The sequence below is a fragment of the Dryobates pubescens genome, chromosome 5 (assembly GCF_014839835.1).
Source record: "Dryobates pubescens isolate bDryPub1 chromosome 5, bDryPub1.pri, whole genome shotgun sequence".
Classification (NCBI taxonomy): domain Eukaryota; kingdom Metazoa; phylum Chordata; class Aves; order Piciformes; family Picidae; genus Dryobates; species Dryobates pubescens.
The window spans coordinates 41755279-41781833 of NC_071616.1; the positions used below are offsets into that span (position 1 = coordinate 41755279).

Sequence of the window (26555 nt, forward strand, 5' to 3'; positions counted from 1 at the left end):
GCCTGCCATCAGTGCTGCTTGTGCAAAAGGATGAGACAGGCTTGCAGTGATCCTGGGAGCTGGGAAGAGCAAGTCATCCCGGGTTCAGGTGAAAGTGAGCTCCTCTTTAGTACGTCCTGTACCTGAAACTGGAAGCTGTTTTAAAGTGGATATGGGTAGGAACTGTCCCGCACTACGGGGGCTGCCGGAGGAGGCGGTAGGGTGCTGACCGGCGCAGCCAGCTGAGGCCAGGCATTGAGACCGGAGCTACCGCGCTCCTAACACTTTTCCGTCGCCCTGCCAGGGAGAGGCTACCGTGCTGCCTGTCGGCGAGGGGAAAATTCGACCCTCCTCAGCATCTGCCTTCACCTGAGGCCCGGGAGGGGGCAGAAGGCCGCGCGAGGAGGGATGAAGGAGGCTTTGAGGTACTGCCCAACCCGGGTAACCGGGGACGGGGAGCTTTTCCCTTCCCCAGCACCACAACCCGCTGATTGAGCCGGGTGGGGAGACTAGAGACGGCGGAGGCGAAATCCCGCCGTGCCAGGACCAGCCGGCCCCGCGTGGACTGATCGGCCCCGAGGTCTGCCCCTGACGCTGGTCGGAAGGCAGCTGCCGTTTGGTGGCGGAGCGGCGCGGCCCGGCAGCGGGGCCCGGCCCGGCGGAGGGCGCGGACCGTCCCGCCTCCGCGCCGCGCACAGCGCCAACAGTCGGAGCGGCGGCACCACCTCGGCGGCGCTGGGCCGGGCTCCCCCCTCTCTCTGCGCGTCTCTCTCACCGCCTTTTCCTGTCTGCATCCTCCCCGGTCCTCCGCCCCCACCCCCTCCACCCCCCCGCCATTTTCACCCGGGAGGAGCACGGCGGGACTTCCCTGAAACTTCGCGGGGGAACTCGCCCGGCGCCTTCGGGGCGGCCGCAAACTTTTCACTGCGTCGTCGTCTCTCTTCATCCGTCCCTGATCTCTCGGCTTCGGCGGCGGCTCCGGCGGGAAGTTTTCGATGAGCGCCCCTCCGCTTATCCGGCCGCCTAGCCCGCTGCCGCCGCCGGGTGTTGGTGCCGGCGGCGGCGTCGCCTTCCACCTCCAGATCGGGCTCAGCCGGGAGCCGGTGCTGCTGCTGCAGGACTCCTCGGGGGACTTCAGCCTCGCCCACGTTCGGGAGATGGCTTGCTCCATCGTCGACCAGAAGGTAAGAAGAAACCTCCCATCCAAGCCCCCTCCCGCCGTCCCCCGGACCCGCAGCCTGCGGGCGCTCTCGGTAGCTGTGAACTTTCCTCTCCCCGGCGGCTGGGCTCCGGAGCTAACGAGATCGATCTCAACTTTCCTGTGCCTCTCCCTCTTAGCCGCCCACCCCGCTCCCCTCTCCCCGGCCCCCCTCTCTTCCTCTGCTGCCTCCCCAGCCCCGGTGCCGAGGAGGCTTCGTGCAGGATGCTCGCACGCTCGCTAGGCTTTTATTTTGTTGGCAATTAACTGTACTGAGAGGTGTTACTGAAAACAAACCCCGGCCGGATCTATCTGCCTGCTTTTTAATGCTGTAGAAGGACGCGGGGAGGCAGAAACCTGTCAGCTGTGATGGCAGCGCCCTTGGGCAGTTTGCGCCTTGTCCCGGCCTCTGCTGGGAGAGGAGGAAACTTTCCACTTTGGAAAAAAAAAAAAAAAAGGCAAACAGCAACAAGGAAAAACCAGTCCTGAGTGCCCAGGATTCAAAGCGCCTTTCCCCGTGCCGGGCAGCCCGGCGGAGCCGTGAGCTGGGGCCGGGGCCACCGCACCTTGCCTGCCCGTGGGACAGTGCCAGGCCGCGGGGGCGGGCGAAGCGCCGGGGAGAGAGGTCTGCGGTTGGAGCTGGTGCTAGGTGCCAGCCCCGGGAGCTGGCAGGTGGCCGAGACGCAGGAGAGGACTGAGTCAGCCCTCGGGGGCAGCTGCTGCGGGCGGCGGTGGGTCTGCTCGGCGGGAGGGCGGCCAGTTGCTTTGGTGGTCCCGAGGAACAAAGGTGGCACCACCTCGCAGGTAGCAGCGAGTAGCAGCGGTCGCATGGCTAGGCACGGTTCACCAGGACGCTGGTAAAACTCGTGCAACGCGCTAAAATCAGCCTCGCTTGCATCTGAACCTCCGCTGTCCTTTGCTTTTTCCGATTTCAATGTTTTAGCAGTTATGTTCTATGCGAAAAGAGTTTTACTTCACTAGTGACCCACATGTGATTGCGAAGGGTAAGAAGAGCCCTGAGCATTCAGGATGGTTATGATGGAAGGAGTTGGGCATTTTTCCTCCCATGTTTTTACTGAGTTAAAATAATTTCAGGGTATTTTCATTTTTTTTTTAAAAAGTTGATAGCCTTGCCTTACATCTGTTTGTAGGTCCCATCAATCTGAACTTCATTTAATAACAGAATTGCCTGGTTTTTTTGAGGAGCAACTAATGAAGTGTTTTCAAAAAAGTATGAAATACACATCTTCGTTGCTAAGTTTTCTTTTTTTTCTTAGCTTAAGAAATAAATGTATTAAATTAAGTTCTGAAGAAAGGCATACCCTTTTGTTTAGGCATACCGACTTTAAAAGCTAAGTCAAAACTTACTTCTTGGTCACATATACTTTTAATATTTCACTGTGCATAAGTTATTGTGCTAGCAATAATGGAAACATAAAGATTGTTGTATACAGTGTTTATATACTTGTGCTTGAGTAGTTTATTAGTTTAATAGGTTTAAACTTAAATCCTGATAATGTTCCATTGTCTAAAGAAAAAACTTAGTGTGTTGGCCTCTGCTCAAAGAGCCATACCTATTTGAGTACATGCTGACATAAAAATTTTGACACTTTAATTTGTTGTTGTTTCCTGACTACATAGAGAGCATCATTTAGCAGCTTCGCTGCAGGGGACACTTGAATGAGGAACTTTATTATAGCTACGGTTTCTCAGGGCTCAAATGTCTACTTTTCCAAGGCTGTTCAGAAGGCTCAAAGTAAAGGAAAACTGGAAGAAAGATAGGCTTTTTTTCTTCTTCTTTCTTATTAGGTAGTGGCTTCTACTTCCTCCACTCAGCAGATTAATTTGCTTGTTACGTAGTCCTCATAATCTCTGGTTTATGCTTAAACCTGCAAGTATGTCTATATAGATGACATCACTAATGCACATTGTTTTCACTAAATATGATGGAGTGCTTTGCAGAAAAAAAGTTACTGGCAACCTGGCAGAGGCCCTGTTTGCAAAAAAATGTGGTATCTAGAACTGTTACGAGGTGACTTTTTTGTGTTGTAGAGTCATAGATCTTTTCCTGAAATGATTTGATGCCTTGCTTGCTCTTGATCTTATGAGAGAGAGGTATTTCCTTATCATAACCACATAGGAGACTAAAGCGTGTAGAAAATTGTGTCAAAATCTCACACTGCTTTCAAATTTCTTTGGGTCTGTAAAAATCATGGATTACCAGGTGATGGTTTTGTCCCAAAGGCTCTTGGGTCTGGATTGTTAACGTAATACATGAGGATGAGAAAGTGTGATTTTGTTTTTCACTTTGGCTGTCATGTTAGACTACTAAAATCAACTCTGTCTCTTGTGGTGTGCTGCTAAATATTTAAGTAGTCTTCCTGTACACAACTTTATTTTTAGGGTTGTGCTGAATTCTCTGTATCAGTGTCAAATGATCTGTTTATAGAGAGAGTCTCTTCCATGGTAGAATACATATAATACATAGAATAAACCAGGTTGGAAGTGTTGGTATACCTGATTCAAGGTATTTAGGACCCTTACTCTGGACAGATTTATGAACCAACTTAATTTATTGCTTCTCAAAATTTACATTAAATTAGAACTAAGCTTCTCACTGTGTGCAGAATGGAGCACATCTAGGCCTGAGTAGGATGTTAATATAGAGAGAGTGTGTGCATATCTATAGACGTGTTTCTGTATGCTTGTACTTGTATATTCGTAAACCAACCATAATTCTGTACCCTTATGAGGTGGTTTTATGTATAAATGAGATTACATGTGCATGCACATACATAAAACTGTTACTGCTATGTATAATTAAAAAGTTTATATTTGGAAATAAACATGTGTTTACATCTATTTACACTAGCAGATTTCAAACAGCACTGGAAGTGCAAAAGTTAGGGTTTTTTTTTTTCATTTTGGTAGAGTGTAATTACATTAATAATCTTAAGTATATGTTGTGAAAAATGGAATGAGCAAAGTGTGTCTTTTTCTCTGTTGTCCATGAGAGGCATTGTTTCAGGAGCTTCATCCTGAGACATGTGCATGGAAATTCTTCTTAATTTTTAAGATGAAGTGGTACATGCAAATTTCAGACATAAATTTCAACACATTTAAATCTGTTAAGAACTGCTCCGAAGACAACAGAATTTAATGCCTTTGAGTCTGTGTGTTTTACTGCCTTCCTTAAAATCAGTGACGTGAAAACCTTGAGACTTCTTCACGTGGGGTTATTTTTTTAATTCAGTGGAAATGGGAGCTTAGCATGGTTGACAAGAAATGAGGATCAACTGCAAAATGTGTCAGCGTTTGACTTTCAGACTGCCTCCTTCCCCCCCTCCCTGAAAAAAACACACATCACAAAACCACAGTGGGAGGAGATTGGAACATACAGTCTTTCTTTTCTGAATATAGTTTGAATTATTGCCCTTTTTTAGGTTAACCACATGCAATACAACTACTTCTGCAGGGCGAAAGTGTCATGCAAAGTGTACTAAGTAGGGATGCAGCATATTTTTAGTTGGCTAGAATTACCGTCTTACCAAAGACTTTTTACTAGCAAAAGACAAAGCAAGAATCCTTTACACATGTTTTAATACAAATTTGTACAAATTTAATTCAAATGAGATCTTAGTTATTATTTATGTTTTCTGGTTGTTACTTATATTGTTGAAATTCTTTGTTGTTGTTACACCTCACATAAGATGTGTTGGGCTACTGTAGAGGCATTGCCAAGTTTTGAGAACTCAAGTAAATATGTGATGCAATGTTATTTGACTGGAGAATGTGGGTTTTATGAAACAGCCTTTAGGTCAGCCATTAAGATCAGATGTTGGCTAGGCCTTCAGCACTTGAAGGCAAGAGAAGTTGTGAGGAATAGGAAACAGACCACGAAGACAAGAACCAGAAATTGATCTGAAATGGAGGAAACAAAATTTGATCCGCATGGGCTGTGTGTAGTTCAGACTGACTTACAAAAATAGGGGTGTGGATGGGTTACTGGTTTGGATATTTCTGAAATCTCACAGTAGGGGGGAAAAAAGAAAGGCAAAACACAAAGTAGTCCATTTTGGGAAGGGAAAAGGACAGGGAAAAAAGAAAAGTAATAAAAAGATGGTTCAAGTGACATACTGAAACTAGAATACTGTGCCCAGGTTCATCTTGATGCGAGGTATTCAGTGTTAAACTAGGAAGATTGGCACAAATCAAGCCGAGAGCCCTTTGAAAATATTCCTGAGATTAGAACCAGGCTCACTCAGGAGCAGGTACACATCCACTTGTGCTTCTAGTTCACTGTGGTAAGGGACATCTAACTTACTCTTAAATAAAACAGGAAAACAAAAATAAGTTTATCACAGAATCTATCCAGTTGGAAGAGACCTCAAAGATCATCCAGTCCAACCTTCACCCCAGCGCTGAAGGGTCAACACTAAACCACATCCCTAAGCACCAGATCCACACACTGCGGGGATGGTGACTCCACCACTGCTCTGAGCAGACCGTTCCCCTGTTTGATAACCCTTTCAGTGAAGAAACACTTCCTAATATCCAAGCTGAATCTCCCCCAGCCTGGTTTAGTTATGTTTTCTCAGGCTGGAATCGCTAAGCTTGTTCTCTGAGCAAAGAAAGGAGCTCTTCTAAAGGTTTACAAGAAAATATACTTAATGTGTTTGCTAATATTTCAAGCAGCCTTAATGTGGTAGTTTGAGGCTTCAACCCACACTTAGAAAACATATGAGGGTTGGTTATTTGGATGATGTTTGGGGATATTTTTTTTGGTGTCCTATGCACTCTCCCCAAATCCACACACTCTTGCTGGTACAAATAAGCGTCTGGTGGTAATTAAATAATTTCCTTTGGACTAAGATTGGGATTCAGAGTAAATAATACACTAGAAGGAAAGACTTTTAGCCTTAGGCTAAAGAGAAATTGAGAGGGTTTTAATGCAGTGAAAACTCCTGTACCTATAATCAAACACAGGGATGTAGACATGTTACATGCTTCCTACATTTTGGGCTGTATTCACAGTCTTAATGTGTTCTGGAGCAATCACTATAGATGCTAAAGTTAGATGTTAAAGTTACATTCTTGTGGAGTCTTTAAATGTTCTTTCCCTGAAGCAAGCCTTTCTCTGCACTGAATGCTTCCTTCTGCCTGTGTTGTGAAAACACCAAAGTCAAATTTCATTTGAGGAATGTGAAGTACCTTGCCATTATGCATATAAATATATTTCAACGTGGAATAATCTCATTTCTACAAACTTAGGTGAGACTTTGGATATTTACAGTTTAATCTGGGTTTGGTTTCTTTTGCTTGTTGTTGACTTTACATTAATTCTTCACCCTGAAACTGTAAGACAGTGCATGGAACAACAGTTTGTAGATCAACTAAAATTACTGTTGGAGCACATGTGAAAAAACACTAGGAAAAGCATAACTGATGAAGGGGAGTCAGTCTCAGTTTTCTTTAAAGAAACTGTATCCTGTCAGTGGTCCAGATGAAGAAAATGGTTAAGTTCCTTGCCAAAGGTTAAAGGCTATTCTTACAGAACAAGAAAGAAGGAGCTTTGGATAGAGAGCAGGTTTGTCACCCAAGATGTCAACCTTGTAATTTTTAAAGGAATTACAAAATCATAGAATCAGAGAATCAACCAGATTGGAAAAGACCTCAGAGATCATCAAGTCCAACCTATTACCTAATACCCAACACATCATAACAACTAAACCATGTCTTCAAGTGCAACGTCCAATCCTTTTCTGAACACCTCCAGGGAGGGTGACTCCACCACCTCCATGGGCAGCACATTCCAATGGCCAAGCACTTCTTCTATGAAGAACATCTTTCTAACATCCAGCCTAAACCTCCCATGGCACAGCTTGAGACTCTGTCCTCTTGTTCTGGTGCTGGTTGCCTGGGAGAAGAGACCAACCCTCACTTGTCTACAACCTCCCTTCAGGAAGTTGTAGACAGCAATAAGGTCTCCCTTGAGCCTCCTCTTCTCCAGGCTATACAATCCCAGCTCCCTCAACCTCTCCTCTCAGGGCTTGTGCTCGAGACATCTCCCCAGCCTCTTTGTCCTTCTCTGGACACCTTCAATTGTCTCAATGCCCTTCTTAAACTGAGGGGCCCAGAACTGGATGCAGTACTCAAGGTGTGGCCTAACCAGTGCTCAGTACAGGGTCAGAATGACTTCCCTGCTCCTGCTGGCCACACTATTTCTGATGCAGGCCAGGATGCCATTGGCCTACTTGACCACCTGGGCACACTGCTGGCTGATGTTCAGCTATTGTCATCCAGTACCCCCAACTCCCTCTCTGCCTGGCTGCTCTCCAGCTACTCCAACCTGACTGTAACGCTGCATGGGGTTGTTATGACCAAAGTGCAGCACCCAGCACTTGGACTTGTTAAATGCCATCATGTTGGATTCTGCCTACCTGTCCAGCCTGTCAGGATCCCTTTGCAGAGCCCTCCTACCCTCTAACAGATGACACCTGCCCTGAACTTGGTGTCATCTGTAAACTTACTGATGATTGACTCAATCCCCTCGTCCAGATCATCAATAAAGATACTGAATACAAAACTTAAATGACTTCAGATATTTCTTAAATTACTTTGCTATCCTCTTCCTAGTGAGTCTTAAAAAAAATTAGAAGAAAAAAACAATTTGAAGCCCTATACAAGGGGGCCTGAGTTTACTGATGCTCTTCCAAATTCACTGTCATCATTCCAGCAGCTGCATTATTTTGCAGTTCCAGTGCATATTGATTATACTCTTCTTCACATTTTCTGTTCCAGATTTTAATATAATTTGGTTGGAACTAGGTGATCTTTAAGGTCCAAGCCCACCTCATGAAGTTCAACAAGGCCAAGTTCAAGGTCCTACACATAGGTTGGGGCCATCCCAATCACAAAATACAGGCTGGGTGAGTAGTGGCTCGAGAACAGGACTTGGGGATGTCAGCTGATGAAAAGCTCAGCATGAGCTGGCAATGTGTGCTTGCAGCCCAATAGGCCAACAGTGTCCTGGGCTGTATCAAAAGAAGTGTGATCAGCAGGATGAGGGGAGTGATTCTGCCCCTCCACTCTGCTCTTGTCATACCCAACCTGGAGTAACTGTGTCCAGTTCTGGTGTCCCCAGTATAAGAGGGACATTGAGCTGGAGCGGCTCCAGAAGAGACCTTATAGTGGCCTTCCAGTACCTGAAGGGGGCCTACAGAAAGATGAGAAGGGACTTTTTACAATGGCTTGTAGTCATGGGACAAGAGGGAATGGCTTTAGGCTTGCGGAGGGTAGATTTAGACTGGATATTAGGAAGAAATTCTTTACAGTGAGTGTGGTGAGACACTGGAACAGGTTCCTCAGTGAGGTCCTGAATACTCTGTTCGTGGAGGTGTTCAAGGTCAGGTTGGATGAAGCTTTGAGTGACCTGGTCTAGATAAACGTGTCCCAGCCTGTGGTAGGGGGCTTAGAAGGTTCTTTTCAGCCTAAACCATTTCATGAATCTGTGTGGGCATAGTATGACACGTGCTCAGTGAATTTGAAATGCCTGAGGTCTGGTACAAGACTTAATTGGAAATAAACTACATGGATAACCTGAGAACTCACAGTTAGCCCACAGTGCTGTGAAGGTGCAGTGGGTTTACTGCTCATACTGAGGTCATCTGTGCTGTGGGTTCTGCATGAAACACCCTGTATGTGTCCTGCCTCCCCCTGCACACTGCACTGGTTAGGCCACACCTTGAGTACTGTGTCCAGTTTTGGGCCCCTCAGTTTAGGAAAGATGTTGACTTGCTGGAACGAGTCCAGAGAAGGGCAACGAAGTTGGTGAGGGGTTTGGAACACAAGCCCTATGAGGAGAGGCTGAGGGAGCTGGGGTTGCTTAGCCTGGAGAGGAGGAGGCTCACGGGTGACCTTCTTGCTCTCTGTAACTACCTGAAGGGAGGTTGTAGACAGGCAGAGGTTGGTCTCTTCTCCCAGGCAGCCAGCACCAGAACAAGAGGACACAGTCTCAGGCTGCACCAGGGGAGGTTTAGGCTGGGTGTTAGGAAGAAGTTCTATACAGAGAGAGTGATTGCCCATTGGAATGGGCTGCCTGGGGAGGTAGTGGAGTCACCATCACTGGAGGGGTTCAGGAGGAGACTTGATGGGGTTCTTGGTGCCATGGGTTAGTTGTTTAGGTGGGTTGGATTGGTTGATGGATTGGACATGATGATCTTGAAGGGCTCTTCCAACCTGGTGTGGTCTATTCTGTTCTATTCTATTCTATTTGCTCTTCTCTAGATCCCCCCTCCCCCCCCAGCTCATGTGTGGAGAAATGTGGCTGTATGTGTAGTATTTGTGTTATTCTGAGGTTACCTTTAAGGAAACAGGATAGAATAGAATAGAATAGAATAAACCAGGCTGGAAGAGACCTTCAAGATCATCGTGTCCAACCCATCATCCAACACCACCTAATCAATTAAACCATGCAAAGCACACTTCTTAAAGCCTGTATATTACTACTTTTGGTTTCTTTTTCTTACTGTGTTTTGTCTGTGAAACTGTTTCAGTTTAAAGCTTTTGCCAAATGTACATTTGCCTTTTTTTTTGAGTGACTTTATGTCAGCTGTTATTTTATGGAATTTTAAAGATATGGCTATGTGAAATAACAAATTGCAACCAATAAAGGTGAATTAAGTGCAGTGAGACTGAGAGTTGTCTATCTCAAGCAGCCAATTGATAAGCACATGCATTGTTTGTAGTCATTTTAAAATCACTTCTGTACAGTGCTGCAGGTCATTACTAACATCTTAACTTTGCCCTCTGGTTGACATCAGACAGGTGTATGTGTTGACATTATGTAACATGGGTGCAGTTCTGGAGATACAATTAAATATATTAAGTGTATAAATAAAACCTCTCTCTCAAGTATTTATCCAAAGTGTAGATGACCTTTTCTCTAGAATTATTTGATTAATCCTCCCCATGTAGCAGCGTGGCTGTTAGTCAGTGCTTGTGTAAGTGTGTGGGTATTTAGTCAGTGCTAGCAGCTGACTTGTATTTGGCGCTCTCTGCTTGGAGGAGGATGACTTCTCTCTCAAATTCTCTTCTGGAGCTACTGTATGCTTCTTGCAAAATGTCAGCTTGCCACTTTGGGATAGATTTGAAATCTGCTTTAGGGTGTGTTCCAGTAAGATACTTGTCTCCTTTTTTGGTGTCAGACTTCAGTGTCTCTTAACGCAGGGTTGATCATAGAGGTTCTCCTAGAGAGGCTACCTGAATTTTGTTACCATCTCTCATTAACTCCAAAAGAATGTGATTTAAAAAAGCCTCTATTTTATTGAGATCTTTTACCCCATATTTGACAGTGATTTTCTTTCCATACATGTTACATTCATTGTGTTTCCACTTTGTGAGAAGACACAGTGCCATTCTGTGCTTGGCTGCTGGGGTAAGCTTGGATACCCAGCATGAACTTCTTAGTGCTTTGCCCAGACATCACCTTTGTTTGAGCTCCCTGGGCTTGTGGTATCCTTGTAAACATCCAGGATTCTGCAGAGCAAACCAGATTTCTTTTACAGGCTTTCAGTTTTCCTCTTCTTACTGCTACATGATCCTGCTTTCTGGGACTTTTCTTTCCTTTTGAATGTTTCTGTCCATGTAAGATAGACATAGACTAAGATGACAACAGACTTGTTGTCACTCAGGAACTGTGTAAAGATTAAAATAACTGGCATGTATGTGCCTTTGAACTTTTAAGTCTAAAATCTTGAAGCCTGCACTTAAGTCAGCTACTTCATAAAGCAGATTTATGCTTTCTAAATCTTCTTCCAGTTTTGTCTGCTGGAGCAATGTGTGAAAATTAGATTGTGTGGTGTGTCATGCTATAATGGAGAGGTAATAGTGTGGACACACTATAGTGCTACATGCATAGTCATGAAGTTAGACATAAATTTCAGTGTATATCAATGTCTCTTACTTTCAGCTGCTCCATGTATTTGTGGGTCCCTTTTGCTTGTTCTTTGTAATTGTTTTCTTCTTTCTCTGAGGAAAACTTGATCAATAGGTAAACTTTCATTTCTCTTACCATGTGTATTGGTATTGCAGCCTTTCTTACACAGCCTTAGCCTGCTGTGTCTGCATCTACTGCAGTCAGAACCAGCTCTGAAAAGGTGTTGTGGCATTAAAGGTAGAACATAACTTATTCTTTTGATCAAAATTTATCAAATATCAAATTTTACTCTTTTTAAAAAAAGAAACATGAACATAATCTAATATCAGTCTTGACTGTTTCTTAAGAAAAGAGGCATTCAGAGGCCTTCGTTAGTGGCTGGCATACAAAGATCTTTCCAATGTAATTTTCAGCACAAGGTACATGAGAGTATGCAAACAGAAGCTGCAAACCATGACCACAGTTGCCAGCTCTCAACCTCTATCTTGTACACGTTAGAAGACTCATATCTGAACATATCCTGTGCAGTCTCAAAAGCATGTTCTGTTTCTTCTTTCTTCAAGTTATATAAAAAAACCCCAGTCAACCTTCAGATATACTTTTTTTTTTTCCCCCCAAGTGTTCGAAATAGTTTTTGTTAGCATCTTGTCAGTTGCAAAAGTGCAGACAAGACACAGCTGGCACTGGGAGCAACATTCTGGCTACAAGGCAGTTTGCCTAAGAGATGCTTATCCTTCAGAACAGCAACTTTCATATTGTCTTATCCTTTTCCTACCACTTGAGAAATCCTTTTGCATAAAAATCAAAATTACATTGATTTATGTGAACTGTCATAGTAAAATACCATGCTCTCTCAGTCTTCCTCTCTGCAGCACCTTATGTCCTTATGTAATTTATGGATGCTTGGGGTCTGTATTCAAACGGTCTTGAAAGCTTTGTAGATCCTTGGGCCACAAAAGATTATTTATATGATTTAAACTTCTTCATTTGTGGCTTTGATCAATGGGATGAGGGTCTGTGGAAGGAAGGAAACCCCACTGAGAAGCTTAACAATATGAGTTATTGAAACTGTTTTCACTCTAGCTGTGCTAATGTTCACACTTTGCTCCTGGAGTTTGATTCCTCTCTGTACCACTTTCAAAGGATGGCATTACAGGCTGTTTATCTGTTTACATGATGTGACTGTAGATGTGCTGACCATGCTATCTAATGTTGCAAAATGCTGAGCTTTTCTGTCTGAGGATTTCCTATTGCCACCCAAAATCAACTACATCTAAGAAAATGTGAAGACTGTACATTAAAATAATAAAATGAGCTTTGCAGACATTTGCAGCATGTATGAACTCATGCATTTGCACTGGAACATTTATTGTATGTACCTCTAAGAAGATGGAATGCAGCAGAATATGTAGAATATGAGTAGGAGTCTGTCCAGTTCCAAACCCACATAGTTTTCATGGTGGGTTTTCAAAAAAAGTTGGCTGTTCTGCACAAAAAATGTATGGAGGAAAAAAGGAAAAAATCAAAAAAAAGGGAGGTGAAAACTGAACTGGTCTGGTAAAACCACCTGAAGACAGGTGGGGGCTGGTCTCTTCTCCCAGGCAACCAGCACCAGAACAAGAGGACACAGTCTCAAGCTGTGCCAGGGGAGGTTTAGACTGGATGTCAGGAAGAAATTCTTCATAGAGGGAGTGATTGGCCATTGGAATGTGCTGCCCAGGGAGGTGGTGGACTCACCATCACTGGAGGTGTTTAAGAGGAGTGCTTGGTGTCATGGTTTAGTTGATTAGATGGTGTTGGATGATGAGTTGGACTTGATCATCTCGAAGGTCTCTTCCAACCTGATCTGGTCTATTCTATTCTATTCTATTCTATTCTATTCTATTCTATTCTATTCTATTCTATTCTAAAAGGCTGTGTGTGTGTGCTTCTGTGGCAGTGAGGTTAGATTAGGGCAGAAGATCTCTTGATTCTAGACACAAGAAGCTTGAGAAGTCATTGCAGAAAGAATTCAGGTAACCAGCAGACAGATTGCTAGGCAGAAAATATGATAGAATCAAACCATTTGTAAAATAAATTCTTGTGCTCTACATCTAGAAACATATCTGGTATGCCTTCAATATATGTTTGTTGTCATGCATTTTGTTTTCATGCTGTGTGAATCTGGCCCAGAGAACGACAACACTTTTCAAACCTGCAAACAAATGCCAGTGTTTTGACTTTCAGTGCTTAAGCTAGGTTAAGCTGATCATCCAATGTAAACTCTCACAGAATCCCAGAATGTTAGGAGTAATTAGGGACCTCTGAAGATCATTGAGTCCAACTTCCTGCCAGAGCACGATCACCTAAAGCAGATTACATAGGAACATGTCCAGGCAAGCCTTGAAAGTCTTCAGACTCCACCTCTGTGGGCAGCCTGTTCTAGTGCTCTGCCTTCCTCAAAGTAAAATAGTTGCTTCTCATGTTTAGATGGAACTTCCTGTATTCAGGTTTATGCCTGTTACCTCTTCTCCTCTCACTGGGGACCACTCAGAAGATTGGCCCCATCTTCCTGACACCCACCCATTAGATAGTTGTAAGCATTAGTAAGATCCCTGCTCAGCCTCCTCTTCTCCAAGCTAAACAGACCCAGATCTCTCTGCCTTTCCTCATAGGAGAGCTGTTGCAGTCCCAACAGTATCTTAGTGGCCCTGTGCTGGACTCTTCTGTAGTTTCTCTTTCTTCCTTCCAGTTGATTTACTTAGCAGCTATCACAGCACCAAGAGGATTTTGAGCTGCATTCTGGTACTGAATTTGTTCTTGATGTGAACTGAGTACTTTAAGAGGATTTACAGAGGCGATAGAGCTAAACTGTTCTACCTAGTGACAGACTGAAACAAAGTGCAATGACTGCGAATTATGGTTTGAAAGGGGTTCCAATTGGATATTAGGAAAGAGACTTTTTTTGCTGGGAGAGTAGTGGAGTACTGAAACAGGTGCCCAGAAAGTTGATGGAAAGTTCATCCTTCATTTTTGAGCACGGGTAAACAAAACCTTGTGTTGAAGGTAGTCCTGATGTAAGAGTCAGACTAGACAAATTGCAAAGCTTCTGATATTTCTGTGATTCTCAGAGTATTCAGTTCATCATAGTCTAATTAAACTAATACTCAAATTAAAGTAGTGGCATTACCCTGTTGGACACAGCTAAAATTTATTCAGCAGTTGACACAGCCTGTATATTGACTTTAATCAATCCGTTGAATAACGAGTCTATTTTTTTAATGATGCTTCGTGTTGCACCTCTGGTGTCTTATTTGTCTCTGATTTGAATACTTCAAAACTGAAAGTTATATCTGATAAAAATTAAGTTATAGCTGATAGTTCAATATACTTACTAAAGAGAAGGCAGGAAACAGCTGTAAACCACTGGTCTTAACAGTGGTCTTGAATCTTTGTTCATGTGTGCACATTTGTTACATTAACGCCTTATAGATACTAGCAGGCTGTGTTATGACACAGCCTTATTATAAACTGCATTGTGTACAGGGAAGAAATCTCTCCCTTAAGTGCTGGTTATTACACCTCATCTTAAACCACATAGAAGGATTTCTCAACATTAAAACCAGATGCTTATTGACAGTGTCTCTGAAGAAAATGTTGTGAGAAATCCATCCTAGCTTGTGGGCGAAAGCACAAAAGTTCCTCATGGAAACCTGTGGTTAGCAAAAATGGTTAGTTAAAACCACTGGCCCTTTCAAAATGAAATAAAGACCTCAAATCTTACAGATTAGAAAAAAGTAATGGTATTGCATAGGGGAGGGGCCTGCTGAGTTACCTATCCTCATGAAATGGTTAAGGGTTAGTCTGTGCAAAGATGAAAAAAGGAGGAATAAAATGAAGTAATATATCCATCTGCTGCAAAGATTGCTTTAAGTGGATGAATGTGTAATTTTTTAAGGGAGGAAGAAAATAATGCTGCTTGAAAAGTGACCTGATGAGAATATATTTGATCTGTCTTTGCAGGGAGGACGTGTGCATGTTAGAGATGTTCCACAGGAAAAACGATGCATTATTTAGACCCCACCTAGCTGTTAGGGCTTAGAGGGAAGTTCAAGGTGATGGCAAAGCTAAAATTAGTGTTTGTTGTATTACTTCCTGTTTTTCCTCTTCCTTTACCTTTGCTGATTTTCCCTATGCTTCTTAACAGACTCATCAAATGGTCACACTGTGTAATTTAGGCATCTAAATTCAATATCCTGAACTGAAAGACAGCCATTGAACAAGCTGAGGCCGTACAGTCTAAGATAAAACTTGCTGATTTGTTCAATGTGTCTTAAGATGCTGTGTATTCACAAATGGCACATGATTGTGTGTGCAACTGTATGTTGAAATGTAAGAATGTTAACAACATTTTGATAACATTCAAATGATTGTTTTATACTGTGATTATGGAGTTTTCTTAAATAGCTTGTTTTACCCAGAAACAAGTGCTTTCTGTTGTTAGCAAAAAGAAAAACCACATTTATTGCAGTTTCTACTGACAGTTTGGCAAGTTTCACATATTTGGTAAATAAGGGAATAAGGATTACATCTCTTTAGTGGTTCTTGTTTCACACTTCAGTCTTCAAAACTTTTAAGGCCACTGAAAGTCAGACCTGTTTGTTCAAAGACAGTTCCAAGAACAAAAAGCTTAATGTGGGCAGTTTGAAAGGGTGGCAAATACCTGCTTCCCTCTTTCAAAGATAAATAATATGTAAAAACTTGCTGCAATGTATTTAGAGATGCCTCAGGAAAAGTTCTGAAGGAAAAGAGCTACCTTTTAACCTCCTCAGAGACCTACCTGGAAAAATCCCATGGGTTGGGACTCAAGAAGATAGAGGAGCCCAAGAGAGCTGGTTAATATTCAAGCACCGCTTTCTGCAAGACCAAGATCAGTGCATTCCTATGAGTGAGGAATTGAGGTAAGGTAGCAAGATGCCTACATGGATGAGCAAGGAGCTTATGGAAGAAGAAAGTTTACAGAATGTGGAATGTGGAAAAAGGGACAGAGGAGTATAGGAATGTTGCCAGAGTAGGGATACAATGTGGAAAGCTAAGGCCTTCTTGGCATTAATCTGGCAAAGGATGTGAAAGACAACAAGGTCTTCTTCAGGTACTTCAGTAGCAAAAGGAAGGCAAGGAAAAATGTGGGCCAGCTGCTGAATGAGGTGGGCTGCCCTGGTGATGGTGGATACAGAGAAGTTGGAGTTGCTGGCTGCTGTTTTTACTTCACTCCACTGCTGAGACAGGCCCTCAGGAATCACAGTCCTTGAAGGTGAGAGAAGTCTGCAGGAAGGAAGACTCCTTTAGTTGAGGAGGATTGGGCCAGAGATCATCTAGGAAGGCTGTATACCAACAAATCCATGGGCCCTGAAGGAATTCATGTACAAGTTCTGAGGTATCTGGCTGATGTTACTGCTAAGCCACTTCCCATCATTTCTGAAAGGCCATGGATAACAGAAAAGGTGTCTCAGAACTGAAAGAAAGCCACTGTCACAGCAGTCTTCAAAAAGAGCAAGAAGGAGGAGCCAGGAAATCACAGGCCAGTCAGCCTTGCCTCCACCCCTGGAAAAGAGATGGAGCAGCTCATTCTGGAAGTTGTCTCTAAGCATGTGGAGGAAAAGAAGCTTATCAAGAATAGTCAGCATGGATTCACAAAGGGGAAATCATGCATGATCAGCCTGATAGACTTACGTGATGGTGTGATGGGTGCATGAGGGGAGAGAAGTGAATGTTGTCTGCCTTGACTTCAGCAAGGCTTTTGTCACTGTTGTCTGTAATATCCTCACAGGTAATCTTAGGAGGTGTGGGTTAGATGAGTAGACAGTGAAGTTGATTGAAAACTGAATGAGAGCACAGAAGGTTGTAATCAATGATGCAAAGTCTAATTAGAGGCCTGAAGCTAGCAGTGTTCTGTGGGGGTCGGCACTGGGTGCGGTCTTGTTCAGCACCTTCATCAACTGCCTGGATGAAGGGACAGGGTGTACCCTCAGCAAGTCTGCTGATGACACAAAACTGGGAGGAGTGGTTGTCACACCAGAAAGCTGTGAGGCCATTCAGTGAGACCTGGGCAGGCTGGAGAGCTGGGTAGAGGGGATCCTAGTGAAGTTCACAAATGGCAAGTGTAGATTCCTGCATCTGGGATGGAATAATCCCATGCACTATTACATGTTAGGGACTGGCCTACTGGAAAGCAGCTCTGCAGAGAATGACCTGGGAGATTTGGTAGACAACAGGTTAACCAGGAGCCTGCAATGTGCTTTTGTGGTGAAGGAGGCCAATGGTAACTTGAGGTGCATTGAGAAGAATAACCAGCCAAGGCAAGCGAGGTTCTTCTTCCCCTCTACTCTGCCCTAGAGAGGCTGCACCACAGTATTGTGTCCAGTTCTATACTTCCTAGTGCAAGCAAGACAGGAAACTACTGGAGAGAGTTCAATGGAAGACTACAAAGATGATTAGGGAACAGGAACATCGTTCTTGTGAGCAGAGACATCTGAGCTTATTTAGCTGAGACATCTGAGCCTATATTGCCTGGGGAAGAGAAGACTGAGAGGATCTTACCAATGTTTGTAAGCATCCAAGAGCAAGTGTCAGGAGGATGGTGCCAGACTGCTTTTAGCAGCACCCAGTGATAGGACAGGGGGCAATGAGCACAAAATAGAACATAGCAAATGCTATCTAAATATGAGGAAAAAACATCCTTATTGTGAGGGTGTTGGAGCACTAAGCCAGGGTTTCCAGAGAGGTTGTGGAGTATTTCAAAACCTGTGTGTACATCTTCATGTGCAGCCTGCTCTAGGAAAACCTTTAAATGGGGAGGTTGGACTGTGTGATTCCCAGAGGTCCTTTCTAATTACTACATTCTATGATTCTGTTAAAAAAAAATCCCCAAACACAAACCTAACCCTTCAAGAGTGCCCATAAAATACTGAGTGTCTCTCTCATCCATTGCATTGTTTACCTTCAGTTTAGGCAGCACTTTTTTTTTTCAGTTAAGAAATGAATTTTTGAGGAATAATGCTACTATTGTTTGCCTTTATTTAGCAGTACAAGAGGGAGGTTCTGAAAACAATAAAAATCATTATATAACAAGAGAGGCTTCACAAAGGGCAAGTCAAAGCTTAATTTCCATCTTTTGGAGTACATAAAAACCTTTCAGTAGTGTGGCTTGATTGTTAGCCCAGTCTTTTCCCAATAAAAAGGAATGTTGAATGTCACTTGCTCTGTTGATATCATGATTACCTTCAGTACTGTGTCCAGTTCTGGGCTCCTCAATGTAAGGACATTGAGACACTTGAATGTGTTCAGAAAAGGGCAACGAGGCTGGGGAGAGGTCTGGAGCACAAGCCCTGTGAGGAGAGGTTGAGGGAGCTGGGATTGTTAGCCTGGAGAAGAGGAGGCTCAGGGGAAAACTTATTGCTGTCTACAGCTACCTGAAAGGAGGTTGTAGGCAGATGGGGGTTGGTCTCTTCTCCCAGGCAACCAACAGAACAAGAGGACACAGTCTCAAGCTGCACCAGGGGAAGTTTAGGCTAGAGGTGAGGAGAAAGTTCTTCACAGAAAGAGAGATTGGCCATTGGTATGTGCTGCCCAGGGAGGTGGTGGAGTCCCTGTCCCTGGAGGTGTTCAGAAAAAGACTGGATGTGGCACTTGGAGTCATGGTTTAGTTGTTATGTGGTGTTAGGTAATAGGTTGGACGTGAATGATCTCTGAAGTCTTTTCCAACCTGGTTGATTCTATGATCCTGTGATTCTGTGATGAAGTGAGTACAGATAAACAGTAGGACAAGATATAAAAAGAGAGTGAACCTCATGGCAATTACAAATACATTTTTAAAGATTAATATCTCTTCCATTTCTTTTTAATCCAACACAGATACTGTTATTTGATTCCAGAGTTTGTGTTCGGATCCTCAGGAGTTAGATTAGCAACCGACCCAGCAAGAATTTGAAAATACATGAAGCTTTAAATCAGAATAATCTGTCTATTTATTCTTTCTCTAGACTTAATTGCTTGTGTCTGTGAATGCAGCACTAGGAGAGAGATTTTCCTTTCTCTGCACAGTCATTATTTTGTCTGAATTGAGAAAATAGGCCTTTGTATTACAACTATAAACATAAGCACAAGTATTAACACTTTGAAGTTTGCATCTTAAGATTTATCTAAAAGCTGTGTATTTCTGTGCTGGCTTTAGAAACTTTTGTATTAAGGGACACAGAAAATACTGAATCTGGGAAATGTGTGTTTGATAATTTCTCTGACTCCTGCTGGCCAAGGATATCACTGAATGAGTCACTTCCTTCCCTGACTTACTAATTTCCCTTTCTGAATGGCATATTGATGCTGAGGATGACTGAATATGAATAAAGCAGGATTCTGGCTGATTAATCCTAGTGGAATTGTTTACTCCCTGTGTATCTTAAGAATTTAATGTGTGTTTTGATGAATCTTAGAATTTACAATACAAAGATTTGTGTAAGTGACCAGAAACGTTGCTGAATATTTATGCAATATGTACATAGGATCAGAGAATAGTTTGGGTTGGAAGGGACCTACAAAGGTCATCGAGTCCAACCCCCCTGCAGTCAGCAGGGACATCCTCAACTAGATCAGGCTGCTCAGAGCCTCATCAAGCCTGATACTGAGTGTCTCCAGGGATGGGGCCTCAACTGCCTCTCTAGCAACCCGTTCCATTGTTCCACCACTTTCATGGGAAGAAACTTGTTCCTAACACCCAATCTAAATCTATTCTTGTCTAATTTCAAGCTGTTGTCCCTCATCCTATGATTACAGGCCTTTGTAAACAGTTCCTCTGCAGCTTTCTTGTATGCTCCCTTCAGGTAGTGGAAAGACTCTTAAATCTCCCTGGAGCCTTCTCTTCTCCAGGCTGAGCAGCCCCTGGAAAGCTATATAGTTTTCTGGTTTTCAAGGAGGTAGAAATGGGTCTCTCATTTTCAGAGTAAGGTATTACCAAAGCTTTTGTAGTAATACAGAAACGTCAGCATGGTAAGAGTGGGTGACACCGCCTTTTTTTTAATCTTATTTCAGTGAAACACTCTGTTGTGAAGGGTCTGACAGGGAATATTTTGTGGAAGACTTGGTATCCCAGGGAAAGTTTTGTTTATTGAAACAAGGAATTTGCTACATCTTTCTCTAAATAAGCAGGATGGGAAAAGAAGAATAGAAATGGTAGCACATCACCACTGAAACAAGAACCTTTTCTGTTGTGGGTTCACGTTTCTTGGGACTTGGGCGGCCGTGTGAGGATGTACATAGGGCAGTTAAAATACCACTGGAAAATTATTTTTAGCAGTCTGTTGTTATCAAAAGGAAGGCACGTAGTTGTAGTTGTCAGAAAGATGCTGCTGTAAACAGTGTTGCAGTTGACTCAGCCCTTTGGACCGATACGTTGTTAGCTTTCTACTTTAGAGCTTTCCAATTCACCTGAATTCATTGTAGACCCTGCTGTAGGCAGCCACGTGGACTAGATGACCTCCCAAGGTCTCTTCTAACCTGGATGACTCCGCAGGAACAAGGGATAAAAGTTACAGGGGAAAAAATAAATTACTGCAGTCTGTGGTTTTGTGCAAGAAAATCTTCCAAATTCAACTAATCTTTGGAAATCTTTAGGTAGCAATATTGGGGACCTCAGCTTGCAGGTTCATGTTGGAATACCTTTATTTTGTATTGAATTTCCATCAAGTTGCAAATAGTTGTGTTTTCCCTTGTGTGCTATATTATGTTATTAAATCTTCCTCTTTTTTTTCTTCTTTTGGGAGTAAAATACTGCTTTTCCATAGTATTTTATGGATTTGTACTTTTTAAAGTAACTTATGGATTTAGAGAAACTAAATTCAATCTTTCAAACTTCCAGGGAAAGGGTAGAAATAAGATTAGGTAAGTTATTTGTTTCTTCGTGCTTAGGCTTCCAGTGAAGGTACATAAGGAAAAAAAGCTCAAAGAAAGAAATTCCTCTCTTCTGTTACTTGCAGAGATAATTCCATTCCCTGTGGCACTGTAGTGTTCTTTAGTGGTTACAATTGTTCTTGGCATTTAAAAAACTGACAGCAAAGACTTTTCAGTAAGTCATATATGCTATATATACAGATATTTAAACTGGACACTCTTTATATCTGATTCAAACATAATCCAGTTTCTCATTATTTCATATAATCATGCCAGTGATTAAATATTTGCCCAGTATGTAAATGTTTGGGGTTTTGGAACATTTAATTTTTCTTTCAAACTTAATTTTATTTGTGTAGCTCTTCAGCATGTATCTAACTTTTCCTCTATGAGTTATCTGATCCAGCTTACTGCACAGCTGCTCTGAAAGGTCAGCAGGGGAATGGAAGCAAATGACAGGCAGATGGGGTGGACAGTATTGAAAGAACCTAGATCTTGGTTTTCAAGTCTAAGATTCAAAAGTTTGTTGTTCTGTCATCTCTGTCATCTCTCCCCTTTATCCACCCCCGCATTCCCCCCCCATTCCCCCCATTGGTTTGTTTCAGTTTCATGATGGAAGACTAGAAATACAAAGATAATTAAATCACTGTTTTTAAACACTTGGGTAGAACAAGTCACCAAGTAACCTGGTTGAAGGTAGGCTAACCCAGAGCTCTGGCTTATTAGGGTGCAGATAATTCATGTGGGAGACAGACATTTCAACTGGCTTAAGCACAGAATATTTTACATCAGAATTTACAAACAATGGTGAGACAAATGCATCAAAACCCAAGATTTATTATTACTAGGTTAAATGGATGCAAATTATTGTGCATCCTTAGATTTTCTTTTGCCTTCTAATTTGCCTCAGCAGACAAAATTAAAGGAGCTGTTTGGAGGCTCCCTACTTATATGCAAATGCTTAAATATTGATGGAATATTAATGAGCTTTCCTAAATTAGTTATTTATTTTAAATGTCTTTCATCATACTGTGTCTCCTCACTCTTGGGATCTAGGCTGTAATTCTAACAGGACAGGCAGATCATCATTCTCTTGCTCCTTCTCATAACAGACTGATGTTTAGACATCTTTTTGTATTGCTCCCATATGCAGTTTTAGACAGAACATAGTTTATAGTTTGATTTATTCTTCTCTTTTAGAATGAAGCTCCACAAAACAAAAAGAAAACTTCAAAAGAATAGATCCCCTTCAAACTCTGCTACAAAGTATTGTTGTGTTTGAGATTCATAATGACAAATTTCAGTGAAGATAACATATAAAGGATAGATGTGAATCTAAGCAAGAGTTTTCAGAAGGTAATTGTAGAAACATAGCATGGCTTAGGTTGGAAGGCACCTTAAAGATCATCTACTCCAACCTCCCCATCATGGACAGGGGCATCTCTCAACTAGACTCGGCTGCTCAAGGCCTCATACAAACTGGCCTTGAACTCCCCGCAGGGAGGAGGCATCCAGAACCTCCCTGGCCAACCTGTTCCAGAGTCTCACCACCATCATACTGAAGGACTTCTTCCTAAGATCCAGTCTAAACCTACTCTCCCTCAGCTTCAAATCTTTCTCCCTTGTCCTACTGCTAGACACCCTTATGAAAAGTCCCTCTCCATCCTTCCTTGTAGGATCCTTCCAAGTGTTGGAAGGCAGGTCTAAGGTCACAGGATCACAGGGTGTTAGGGGTTGGAAGGGACCTCCAGAGATTGAGTCCTGGCTGGAGCAGAACCATAGAGTCTGGTGCAGGTCTCACAGGAACACATCCAAATGAGTCTTGAAAGCCTCCAGAGAAGGGGACTCCACAACCTTTCTGGGCAGCCTGTTCCAGTGCTCTTTGACCCTCACAGTGAAGAGTTTCTCTTCATGTTGAGGTGGAACCTCCTGTGTAGTAGTCTATATCCATTACCCCTATCACAGGGTGCAGTGGAACAGAGCCTGGCCCCTCCCTCCTGACCCCCAGCCCTCAGATATTTAAAAACATTTATTAAATCCCCTCTCAGTTTTCTCTTCTCCAGACTAAAAAGCCTCAGGGCTCTCATAAAGCAGTGCTGCAGTCCCTCAATTATCCTTGTAGCCTTCCCTTGGAGTCTCTGGAGTAGATCCCTGTCCCTCGTGAACTGGGGAGCCCAAAACTGGACACACTATTCCAGGTGAGGTGTCACCAAGGCAGAGTAGAGGGGGAGGAGAGCCTCCCTCGATCTGCTGCTCTTCTTCCTGCATATATATATACAGCCTCACCTCCTCCAGATATACATGACTTAAAAATGATATTTTTTGTGCATTGTGAAAGCTACATGGAAGCATTCCCAACTTCAAATGTAGGGTGTGTCAAGGCCACACTTGTGGAGCCTTAGGGCTGTACTCTTAAGAGGTCCTTTGTGCACCCTGGAGCGCACCTGCCCTGCAAGGTGTATTGAGCATGATTATCTGTTGCATGTATCAATGCAGCTCACTCAAACAGTGTCTGATACCACGAATTTGGGCTATCTCATTGAAAGAGCATGAAAAATGAAGTTGCTTTGCTGTCTTTTGGTGTGCATGTTTCACTGTTGGAAATTTTCACTGTGACATCCTTAATAATACAGAAGATCCATCAGAATAAAGTTTTTATGGGCAAAGAGCTAATTAAAAAAGCCTTTCCAGAAACTTTATTTGATAAAGAAAAATAAGCATGACCATATATTTTGGTCTGTGGGGTTTGTTTGGGGGGGGTATTGTCTTTGACAATTTAGTATGTTTGCTATCACTGATGTCTGCACAGAGTAGCAGGCAAACTTTCATTATATGTTGAATACTGTCCAACTATAGTCAAATTACTACTTACCACTGCTGATAGTTTTTACTGATGCAGTCTCTTCTGCCTGTTTTTGTTGGACTGACCTTCAGTGTTCAGAGCGTTATTTTGTACTCAACCTCAGTTAAACTAAGTTTCCACTTTCTGCATGTGTTGTTTTTATGTTTGGTATCAATCAAAACCACACTCAATGTGCTCAGTTCCAGTGTTTTAGTACACTTTATTTTATTTTTTTTTCCCTTCAGCCTGTTTGGTTCATTAATGGAACTGCAAATTTGGGTTCCTCCTTAGACTTTTCTCAGCACTGAGATTATTGAGGACTGTAAGGCCACTGCTTTCATTTTACTTTTCTCATTCTTGTCTTCCCTCAGAAATATGAACTCTCATGCTGTAGCTGCCCTTTGACAAAGTGCTTTTCACCTTTTCATTCTCAGTCATGTCCTTTGTGTTGGTTGTGTTGAGAATTTGAAGTCTTCCACTACTCACTTCAACTTCTAATAATGTTTACCGTTGCATTCAAAGAACTTGAGGGACAATCAGGGTGCATTAGGGACAAGGAAATTGCAAAGCAAAAGGAACTAGGATGCTATTTGTGTGGTTTGTTACTGATCTAGGAACATATGTTCACAATGCATATTTATCACCTGTGGGAAATTTGAACCAGGTACTGGACTTAGGTTTGTACTACACAGAATCGCAGAAACATTGCAGTTGGAAGAGACCTCTCAGATTGAGTCCAGCCATTAACCCAACATTGCCAGGTCACCACTAAGCCATGTCTTTCAGCACCACATCTACGTGGGTACAAGTCCTCTAGGGATGGGGACTCATGTTTAGGGATTGGGCAGCCTGTTCTAATCCTTTACAAGAAGAAGCACTGAGGAAGAGGAGTTCATTCTGTGGATAACCTGCTGTACACAATCTCCTCTTGACAAGCATCTGAGACTCTCCCAGTCATTGTTGACATTTCTGATACACTCAAAGGTCTTTTTTTGAGGGACCTTTGTATCTTTTCTATGGAATAGGCCAACTTTTCTAGCTGCCTTCTACAGCAGCTGTGATGGCTGCCTCCTGCTGCTGGGTTGTCTTCAGGGGCCAGTGCTGCCTCAGCAATTAGTCAGTCTGCTTCTTTAGTATTTTGATGCTTTCCAGTGCAGAGCAGATTTCTGGATAGATTTGTGTACATGCACAGGGTTTGTGCTGTTTGAGGGACTTTGAGAAGCTACACTTTTATTTCTAGTGTAGTGGATATTTTTGTCTGCCTTGCATGTGCAGTGTTACTGTGCACAACCTCAACTTGGTTCCACTGGAGGGGAGACTGTGCTGAACGCACCAGTTACATGTTGTACTACCCAACTCCAAGAATGGCTGCAAGGCACATTTGCACCTAAAAGATGCCTTCAGTAGCCTCTACCACTAATCCAAATGTGTCTGTGTCCTGCTGCATTTGTCTCATAAATCCCTAAGAAATTAAGGTCTGTGGTTTGAATTAGTTGGCTGGCTGTTTTAGAAGACTGGTGTGGATCATTTTTGAGTCATATGAGCCATTTCACAAGCTAGTTGAGCTTCAATTATACATCAGAACATCCATGTCCTCTGCTTCATTCTCTCTACTTTGTGTATTAAGCTGTTTTTTGTGAGGTCTCCGAGTTGTTTTCCTCCTTGAATGTTACTATGAGTCACCATTTCGCTATCCTGTTTCTTTGGATTTTGCATGTTTCTTTGTGTTTAATCTTTAATGTGGAGGTTTGTCACTGTTTCCTCATTGGTTTTTGGGTTTTTATTTATTTTTATTTTTTTAACAGAAAGGAGCCAACAATGTGTGCTTGCCACAGAGAAGGCTAATAGTATCCTGGGCTCTGTTAGACAGAGCATTGCCTGTTGGTCAGTGGAGGTGACTGGGGCCTTTACTCAGCACTGGTGAGGCCATACCTGGAGCACTCTGTCCATTGCTGGGCTCCCCAGTACAAGAGATTTGTGGACTCACTGGAAAGAGTCAGTGTAGGGCCACAATGGTGATTAAGGGATTGAAACATCTGTCCTATGAGGAAAGCCTGAGAGAGCTGAGGCTATTTAGCCTGTTGAAGGAAAGGCTCAGGGTGAATCTTAGTGTGTACAAATATCTCAAGGGATTGTGCAAAGAAAAAGAAGTCAGACTCTTTTCAGTGGTACCCAGTGCCAGCTCAAAATGCAGTGGGCAAACAGAAACACAGGAAGCTCTGTCTGAATGTCAGGAAAGACTTTTTGTCACCGTGAGCATGGGTTGCCTAATGAGTTTTGGTGCCTCCATGCTTGCAGATACTCAAAAGCTGCCTGGGCCTGAGCATGAGCAGCTGGCTCTAGGTGGCCCCGCGTGAGCAGTGGGTTAGATCTAGGTGACCTCTGGAGGTCCCTTCCAATCTCAGCTATTCTGTGATTCTTGAAATAGAAGGAAAGTAGGGAACAGGAGCAGAAAACTGGGGGTTCTTGCCATTCAACTGGAGTGTGTCAACTATGGAAGTACAGTCAGAGTTCTGTGTGAGAATTTATGGAGTGTTTCAGTGAGTGATTTCTGGCAGGTGTCCAGAAATTTGATTCACTCATAGGATTTATTACTATGGGCTTCAATATGTTTGTACTGGCACTTGCTTGTCTGCTTATACTGATTTATGCAAAGCTTGCAACCTTTTTCTAAA

General features: G+C 42.9%; 1 protein-coding gene across 2 annotated transcripts in view; it reads left to right on the forward strand.

The window, feature by feature from the left end:
• Window positions 1–799: 799 nt before the first annotated feature.
• The window catches only part of PRKD1 (protein kinase D1), a 146173-nt gene continuing 120417 nt past the window's right edge, over window positions 800–26555 (forward strand). For both annotated transcript variants that reach the window (XM_054162103.1, XM_054162104.1), the window contains exon 1: window positions 800–1163. In XM_054162103.1, coding sequence (XP_054018078.1) covers window positions 975–1163 — 189 coding nt within the window. In that variant the 5' untranslated portion in view covers window positions 800–974. The remainder of the gene's footprint in view (window positions 1164–26555) is intronic.